Source organism: Zingiber officinale, chromosome 7B (genome assembly GCF_018446385.1).
Source record: "Zingiber officinale cultivar Zhangliang chromosome 7B, Zo_v1.1, whole genome shotgun sequence".
NCBI lineage: Eukaryota > Viridiplantae > Streptophyta > Magnoliopsida > Zingiberales > Zingiberaceae > Zingiber > Zingiber officinale.
Window position 1 is genome coordinate 74,753,347 of NC_055999.1, and position 9,694 is coordinate 74,763,040.

A 9,694-nucleotide genomic window follows, 5' to 3' on the forward strand; every position below is an offset into this window, starting at 1 on the left:
TGCTGAGTGACTCAGTCTTCACTCAACCTTTTTGTTTGCGTTAGGGGCACAATATGTCCGATCGGTCTGTAGATTCGATCAGCCAATCGGAAGGCCTGGTCGACTGGGTTATACCTACTTATTGCACCCCGAGGTGCGATCGGCCATCCAAGGTCCGATCGTCTGCTCGGGCGATGATCATTCATATGGCTCATTCAGGTATTGTCCCTCCTCTGGTTGGCGACTCTGAAGGTTGACCGTTTCTTGATTTTGATTGCCTTATCAGCCAATCTTCCTGGTCTTGACCTGTCTTTTGGGGGGTGAAACATGCTATAGTGCATATTAGTTCTATAGGATAAGTACTGCATTTGTAAAGTAAACATTCGAGGAAACCATTAATCATAATTAAGGCAATAACTGGAACATATCTCGAATACTTCAATTCTTGATCTAACCTTTATGAGATACCAACACTTGAACACTGAAACACTAGATGGACCCTCAATGTTTTTATTTATCAAGTGTAACAAATTTTATAAATAGCTGTCAAACATTCGGAATCCATAGCCATGCAGGATACTCATACTCCAGTCTGAGAAACATAGGGACACACAATTTCAAAACCTCGTCTGTTTGAGCTTAAACCTGTGTAATATCAAGACCCTTTCTATTCTAATAAAATGTTCTTTACTTCATGTAGCACTGTCTTGAGTATGGAATGAGATAAAAGATCTTACCATATCATATGTAATCCACGAAAGCCTTATCTCTCAAAACCATTTTATTTTATTTTTTTTTATGTTAGCTCTGTTGTATATGATATTCCATTTTGCTTTTATATTTGGCAAGATATATTTTTATTTGATTCACAATTTTGCCAGATTATAGTTCTTAGTTCAACATCAAAAAGTCAAAGTCAAACAAAAAATTGGGCATAGTTTTTTGCCATGCACTGAAATTTTAAGACTTTCATACTAGAAAATAAGCATCTGAGGGAAATAAATTGCAACAGAACAAACACTGAAATTCAGTAATAGCAAAATCTATTCCATGGAACCCAGGATTAAAGAACAAACAGATCGAAACCACAGTGGAGAAAAGCCAGCATCTGTAAACATTTATTTAAGCAGAGAACGCTACACAAACTATAAAAAATTCTAATGATTTATGTGGAAAATTTTACGATAAGAAAATCGGAAGGACAAAAAATGACTGTACGCGATTCGTAAGTGATAATTTTAAAATTAAGATATTTATTCTTTTTGACCGAAGATAATTAGAGCCGATCAACGGTCCAGTCCGAAGGCTGCCACGTTTGTCCTGAATTGAATCATACGGTGGAGATTCTGTGGGCGATGATATCAGGGTCGGCAACGACAACATGCACTTAATTACGAGTTCGATTGACACGACAATATACCTATCTCATCTCGAAGTTGGGTCAGTGGGGTCTCCGGAACGGAACTATAGGGCCACCTATTTGTTGGAATTTTTTTATTTCACGTGCATCAAAGGATGCTGAATTCTTATCCATTATATACATCAAAAATTAATTAGGTCTATCATATTTTTTTGTCATAATTCAGTGGACCCATGATGAAAAAAACCCAAACGTATAATCATTCACCGTATAAGGAAGGTAATAAAAAATGGACTATAATGAAAATAAAAACTTTTTCCATATTTTTTATTTTTTATTTTATAAAACTATCAAAATTTTTAATTAAAAATATTTTTAACCAAAATACTAAGCATATTATAGATTATTGATGTAAAACAAATGAACTTATTAATTTAATTAAATAGTTTATTGTTAACTAGTCGATTGGTTCAACCAATGGTAGTCGACTAAATAATAAAAAGTCCACAAAAATTAAAGAGGATTCAGACCCATTTAATTGAGTTGCCACCTCATTAATTACTTTGCTAACTAATTGAACTACCAAGTCTAAATAGTGGGGCCCTCCCCCTAAATCCACCTTAAATTCTATTGAATAAGTCAATGGAATTTTTGATTACCTAAAACTAGAAGACGTGCTAATATTAAAGTTTTTTTTTATTTATAAAGATGGATCTAAAGAGACATATTTAACTCATTTAAAAACACATTAGCTCCATTAATTTTCCATTAATCATAATATTAAACATTCATAAAACAATTCGAAGATACAAAAATTGACAAGTGGAAAAATGGCAAAATCATTATTATTATCGATCGAATTAACTCTCAACTACCAACTACTCCTTTTCATTAATGCAATTAAGCCACTCTATTCCATTTTATCACTATAAAATCTCCCCTCCATCGCTCATTCGCTCACATTCCTCTCCACACCACACACCACCAACCCCGACGACTCCCGCTCCCGTTCTTCTTCCCGATGGCTCGCTCCGGTGCCTTAGTGGTGGTCCTCATGATAGCAGCGGTCGTCGCCCTCCTAGCGGGGTCCCAGGCCGATGCCGCGGTCACCTGCGGCCAAGTGGCCTCCAACCTGCGGCCCTGCATTCCCTACGTGACCGGTAAGGTGTCGGCGCTGCCTCCGGCCTGCTGCAACGGGGTGAGGAGCCTGAACAGCGCCGCGCAGACCACCGCCGACCGCCGTGCAGCGTGCAGTTGCATCCGCTCGCAGGCGTCTGGAATCTCCGGTCTCCAGCCCGGCCGCCTTTCCGGCCTCCCCGGCAGCTGCGGCGTCCACCTTCCATTCCCCGTCAGTACCTCCACTGATTGCTCCAGGTCCGTAACATAACTATATTCTAAACCTATAATACATCATTAGATTATTTAGTCCTAACTATTTGACGGTTAACTTTTATCGTAACATATGTCTGTGAATTTGGTCATGCAGTGTGAACTGATCGACCGGACCGAGTGGACCAGATACTAGCCGAGTTATAGAGAGATACATGGAATAAAAATGGGAGGTCGAGTCTCATACTTGTGATCCTCCCATCGCGTCTAGCTTCGATGCCGAGGCTTGTTATTGTTCTATATATCGTCATGTTGTTATGTCTATATTCTAATATATACTTCTCCTTCGCATCGTGTGAAATTCCCGTATATTTATTCTAAATGGATAATAGCAACTGCAACGCTTTAACGTTTGAACACGTTAATGGGTTTTTTTATTATTTTTTTTTGAAAGCTGTAGATATTAACGTGTTCAGAACTTTGAACACGTTAATGCTATAGTGCAATAAAAAGATGTTCATGTCAGCATTAACGTTCCAAATTTAACAGCGTTGATGTCCATGTCAGCATTAACGTTCCAAGTTTAACAACGTTACGATTGCTCTTACATCAAATGTGATAATACTCGTGATTCATTTGTTTTAAACTTTTTTTTTAAAAAAAAAAATATATATGCTTAATTTTCCAACTCTAATCCTTATATATTATACTTTAACACATTTATTTTACTTTATAATTTAAAATCTTTAGAAAATATTAGTATAATATGGACAACATAAAATATATGGGATAATTGATGATTAAACTTTACTGCTTGTTAATAACCCTTTTTCATTACTTTTTATTTAATTTTTTAAATAAGACTAGGTAGTTATTAATGTTTCAAATTAAATAAATAGACAGGACATGATATTCATGGAAAGAATTTAAATATTTATTTTTTAAAATTAAATAAATTGGACATAGTATTTGCAGAGGTTGGATTCGTGGCTTATTAAAACATTATATTTCATATGACTTATTAAAACATTATTATTATTATTTTTTTTTTGAAAAAAAGACATTTGAACTATGGCATAGGCCATTAAGGTCATGTCAAAGGCTACCATTTTATTGGGGCCTCATTGTTTGAGTTTTTAATTTTAATATTATTTATTGATTTTGTCCGAGCGCTGAGTCGACGGACGCTGAGGACATGACACTCTCCGCTGTCTCCGACTAGTAGTGTAGATCTCCGGCGAACCTGCAAAGAAGACGAGCCGGGAGGGGTTTCCCGGCGACAACCCTCCGACGCTCAAGTCAAGCAGCGAAGAAGCAGAGTAACGTTACTGTGGCTACAGTGATCAAGATTGCATACCTCCATCGAAGTCTGGGGGTCCTTATATAGGATCCCGAGGAGGTGCGGGCACGCTTCTCGATGCGTGCACGCTTCCCCAAACATACCTCAGTAGGGTTATGTCAGAAAAGTACACCTGACGCTATCCCGCAATCGTCCGAGCATATCTCGAATGTGACGGTGGAAGCTTCTACCGTATGATATTTTGTCCGCTTAGGCCGCCGACCATGCTGTTTGTCGGCAGCAGGTGTCTCGAGGATGAAGCTACCAGCTGTCCTTTTTGTCTCCTAGCGCTCTTATCTGTTCCCGGGCCGAGCGGAACGGCCGCTCGGCGCTCATGTCCTCCAAGAAGCCCTATTCATGTGCTCCGCTGGGATTGCGGATTACTGTCCTAGCCGCTCGGCTTAAATACTCTTTTTACCTTGAGCATCGGAAACCCGCCCCATGGTCGGGTTGTCTTTTGTCCGGTCGCCTGGGAGACCCGGACCGCGCCCGGTCGGCCGGATGTCCGGGGATGGTCTGCCAGTCCGCTCGGCAAGACCTTGGTGTTGATCCTCTTGACCCTTGACTTCCACGTGTCGTTGACCTCCTGCCAACGAGTGATCCCCCCGTCTTTACCACCGGATCACATGCCTCCCCCTCAAGTCTAGTCGAAGGAGGCATTAAGTCCGACTGACTGGACTATGAGTCTGGCCAATCGCCAGTCGACCCGCCAATACCGAAAGTATACCTCCGCTCAGTCCCTATGGGCCGGTCGGCTAGTTTCCAAGGGCTGGCCCAATGGCCTGTGATGAAGCTACCAGGGATCTTCTTGGAATACGTGCAAATCTCCACCATTATGGTTGAGCACGCGGGTTCTGCCTCGTGATGGGGCTCATTAAATGCCTTCCTCTGACCGAGTGCCACGAGGCGCGGCTGACGTCTTCGTATGTCCGCCACCTTACGCCTGATGCAACATCCGTTGGTTTGAAATGAACGGCGCGATGTGGGCCTAGGTTCCTGTGACCTGAATCTGACGACTCAGGACGACCGGGCATAACCCTATAAAGCCTTCGCCCTTCTCCTTCGTCGCACCTTCGCCTTCGCGTCCAGAAGCCTCCTCCTGCTTAGTGCCCCGGCGACCCTGCTCCTCGGCATTCCGGCGATCCCTCGCCCTCTTCCTTCGCTTCTCATCCTCTCTGTAAGGTTCTTTGTCTTTCCCTCTTTCTTTCTGTGTTTTCTCTGCGTTCTTTGCTGAATTCTCGTCTTTTGGTTACTGTTCCGTTCATCTCCCCCAAGCCTTTGCCTTTTCTCCCAATTTCCGCCTTCTCCACTGTTGTTCCGGCGATGGCGAGTTCCTCTCAGCCCGTGTACCTCGCTCTCGACCCATGGTATACCACCATGGAGTCGCGGTTCGATCGGCGCGATGCCGAGATCCTGTTTAACGCTTTTGATCTCCCTTCTGATTTCGAATTGATCTTACCTTCTCCTTCCGCTCGGCCACATAACCCTCCGCGCGACACTATCTGTTTTTTCTGCGAACAGTTTACAGCCGGTCTGCGGTTTCCTCTCCACCCCTTCATCGTCGAAATTTGTAACTTCTTTAGCATTCCGCTCGCCCAGTTGGTTCCCAACACTTTTCGCCTTCTGTACGGAGTTGTGGTATTATTTAAGATACACAACATTCCCCTCCGCCCGGAAGTCTTCTACTATTTCTACTATCCTAAGCAATCCGAGCCGGGCACTTATCTGTTTTAGGCTCGGCTCGGCTCGGCTTAGTCTTTTTTGATAAACTTCCCTCTTCCAACAAACATTGGAAAGAAAACTTCTTTTTTCTTCGTATGCCCGGGCGGCTCCCTTTCCGCACCAAATGGCAGGTCGGACCGCCAACCTCTCCCGAGCTGAAGAAGTTTAAGACCCGACTGGACTATCTTCAAGCAGCGAATCTGCTAGCCGGTCTGAAGCTCGACATCAACAAGCTTCTTCCTGAAGGAGTGATGTATATATTCAGTTTGAGTCCGAGCCGGACCCCGCTCCCGAGCAGCTTTGGTAAGAACTTCACTTGTACATTTGCCTTGAGTTCCAACTGATTTCTTTCTACTTTCTTTGCAGCAAACATCGTAATGGAGTCGGTACTGTTCGGGATTTTGAAAAAGAAAGCGGCCGCGCTCGAAGCGGCAGCGACCAAGGAAATGGAGCAATTGGGCATTGCTCCGGTCGGCTCTCACGAGGACGAGAGTGAAACGCAGGCAGGGGAGTCGGCCGCTCAGGCTTCGCTAATGGATGCGGCTGGCGGTGCAACTCTTAGCAAGGAACCGTCCGTTCAGGAGGAGGACTCCGAATCGGAGGACGAGCTCCCGCTCGACAGGAAAAGACGGCGAGTTGAGAAGCCTCTCCGTTCGGTAACCTCCGTAGTGCAAGCGTCTGAGCGGATGGACACCGCCTCTCAACGCGGCAAAGCACCATCGGTCGAGGCGCTCTCCTTCGACCGGACTCCCTCTCAACTGGAGGCGCCTGCGGCCCCCATCGAAGCGGTGCCGGTTAGCTCCCTTCCTCCTGCACCCCGCCGAGTCCTCCGCTCGGGCATTTTGTCCATAATGTCCAGCCCGGCCTCTGATCCTTTGGCGTCCGCTCAGACGACTCTGGGTCGGTGCCGCACTATTAGGGCCACCCTGCACCTCCCTACTGAGGCGTTTATGGCCGAGTTCGATCGGCCTACAGTTCCCGAACATATGATCACTATGAAGCGGCTCCTTGCTGAGATGTGGGCGGACGCCCGGGCCCGTGTGGCCATGATATCGCTCGACAAGCTGGCTGGCAGCCATATGCAGCAGTCCACAAGAGTAAGCTTTATTTCTTCTTTATGTAGCCTTCCCGATCGACCTTTTAACATTTCTGTGTACATCAGCGATGGGTGGAAGAGATTGTTGTCTCCAACCGCTTGGCTATGGTGGAGGAGGAGCTGAAGAGGCTGAAGAGTCAGGGCGGCCCGTCCTCTTCTCGAGGCCCTTCTTATGCTGAGCTGTAGAAGGAGCTCGCCAAAACTAAGGATCTGTTAGAGGCCGAGAGAAAGAAGACGGTCGACCAGGCATACATGTTGGACCAGCTTGACAAGAAGGTCAAAACCTATGACCGCAAGATTGAGATAGCCACCACTCCGAAGAACACCGCTATTGCGGATCTGGATAAAAAGAATGTGGAAGCCCGAGCTCTGGAGCAGCGTGTGAATGAGCTAGCCGAGCTGTTAGAAGGAGAGCAGAAAGGTCGCTCGGAGGAGGTGACCAAACTCAAGGACGACGTGAAGGCCCTGCAGGAGGCTCTAGATGCTTCCCGTGCCACCTTCAAGGAGTACCAAGAAGCGGAGTCAGGCCGCGTCGCAACTCTGAGGCAAAAATACATCCGCTCGGCGGAGTTTGTGGAGAAGGTTTGCGACCGGCTGGTCATCACCTTCAAGTTGGCCATCACCGCCACTGCGGACTATCTGAAGTCCAAAGGCCAGCTCCCCGACTCCGTGGTCATCCCTGCTACAGAGCATGCGGCGCTTCTCACTACCATCCCGAAACATATTTTCGACTACCTTGAATGAAGTATTTTATGTAATTCTACCGATCGGCTAGCCTTTAATTTTAATGTGGCATCTCTAACTTTATCCCCGGTCGGCGGACTTTTTAAAAGTAATTTTTAAGTGAATGCCCACTTTTGCTGCGTTAGTCTTTCAACTGTAACTGTGTCGACCGGTCTCTCGACTTTTTTCCTGCAGGGAATTTCTTAACTTCGCCGATCGGTTAAACGACCTCCCACTCTGCCTGGGATTTCTATGAGTTCGATGCTTAGGTGTTTTTCTATACTGCGTCGATCGGTCAAAGGACTTCCCACTCTCCCTGGGACTTCTATGAGCTTTTCGTTGTGTTTTTTTCTTTACTGCGCCGATCGGTCCAACGACTTTCCATTTTACATGGACTTTCTGCTAATGTCTCGCTGAAGTGCTTCAATGCGACGCTGCCTCATCTGGAGGGTTTATAGTCGCCAGTCAAGCCGGGGTTTTTATAGTCGCCGGTCCGACTCTAGAGTTTAACGTCGCCGCTCGACGGTCTTCAAGCCGGGGGGTTTATAGTCGCCGGTACGACTCTAGAGTTTAACGTCGCCGCTCGACGGTCTTCAAGCCGGGGGTTTTTATAGTCGCCGGTCCGACTCTAGAGTTTAACGTCGCCGCTCGACGGTCTTTATGCCGGGAGGTTTATAGTCGCCGGTCCGACTCTAGAGTTTAACGTCGCCGCTTGACGATCTTCAAGCCTGGGGGTTTATAGTCGCCGGTCCGACTCTAGAGTTTAACGTCGCCGCTCGACGGTCTTCAAGCCGGGGGGTTTATAGTCGCCGGTACGACTCTAGAGTTTAACGTCACCGCTCGACGGTTTTCAAGCCGGGGGGGTTTATAGTCGCCGGTCCGACTCTAGAGTTTAACGTCGCCGCTCGACGGTCTTCAAGCCGGGAGGTTTATAGTCACCAGTCCGACTCTAGAGTTTAATGTCGCCGCTCGACGGTCTTCAAGCCGAGGGGTTTATAGTCGCCGGTTCGACTCTAGAGTTTAATGTCGCCGCTCGACGGTCTTCATGTAGATTGCTGTTCGGCGAATAACGCTCAGACTCTTCGCAATTTTTCTTATCTTCAATCCTGCAGCCAATGGATACAAACGAGCGGAACGTACATGAAATGAATTACAATGGTGCACCTTTTATACAACACGGTACGGCTGGAGGTGGTTTGCACTCCATGGTCGATCTAGTCGCCGTCCGCCTTCATCTTCCAGGTAGTAGGCACCCGATCGGAGCTTCTCGACGACTTTAAAGGGCCCCGCCCAGGGAGCTGCCATTTTACTCACATCGCCGACCGACTTCACCTTCTTCCATACAAGATCACCTACCTGGAATGCTCTGGGAATTACACGTCTATTGTAACTCTGCTTCATTCTCTGCCTGTACGCCATCAACCGGACGGCTGATTTAGCTCTTGCTTCGTCCACCAGGTCCAACTCCAGCTGCCTTCGCTCGGCATTGTCCTCATCGTAGCTTTGGATCTGATCAGACTTCACTCCGACCTCGACTGGGACGACCGCCTTGCCGCTGTACACCAAGTAGAACGGTGTTACTCCCGTTCCCTCCTTTGGGGTTGTGTGGATGGCCCATAGTACGCCGGGCAGCTCATCTACCCAGCTTCCTCCTATGTGATCGAGGCGAACCCGAAGTATTCACAGGATCTCTCGATTGGCCACTTCGGCTTGACCGTTGCTTTGAGGATATGCCACGGAAGTGAAGTGTTGTTCGATGTCGTATCCTTTGCACCACTCTCCGAGCTCCTGACCAACGAATTGTCGGCTGTTATCCGAGATGAGTCGACGAGGGATGCCGAACCGACAGATTATATGCTACCAGATGAACTTTTTGACCATCTGCTCGGTTATCTTGGCTAGTGGTTCGGCTTCGACCCATTTAGAGAAGTAGTCGACTGCCACTAGTAGAAACCTCCGCTGACCGATCACCATGGGGAAAGGCCCTACGATATCCATGCCCCATTGGTCGAACGGGCAAGATATTGTAGACGCCTTCATTTCCGTCGTAGGCCTATGGGAGAAATTGTGGTACCTTTGACAAGAAAGGCAGGTAGCGACGGTCCGAGCGACGTCTTCCTGTAGGGTTGGCTAGAAGTATCCAGCC

At 46.7% G+C, this 9,694-nt stretch overlaps 1 protein-coding gene across 1 annotated transcript; it reads left to right on the forward strand.

Annotated features, from left to right (window-relative positions):
• Positions 1-2,291: 2,291 nt before the first annotated feature.
• Positions 2,292-3,029, forward strand: LOC122003830 (non-specific lipid-transfer protein 1-like). The gene is made up of 2 exons (XM_042558826.1): positions 2,292-2,713; positions 2,826-3,029. Exons 1-2 carry the CDS (start codon positions 2,361-2,363, stop codon positions 2,833-2,835), a joined length of 363 nt encoding a protein of 120 aa, XP_042414760.1. The 5' UTR covers positions 2,292-2,360; the 3' UTR covers positions 2,836-3,029.
• The last annotated feature ends 6,665 nt before the right edge of the window (positions 3,030-9,694 follow it).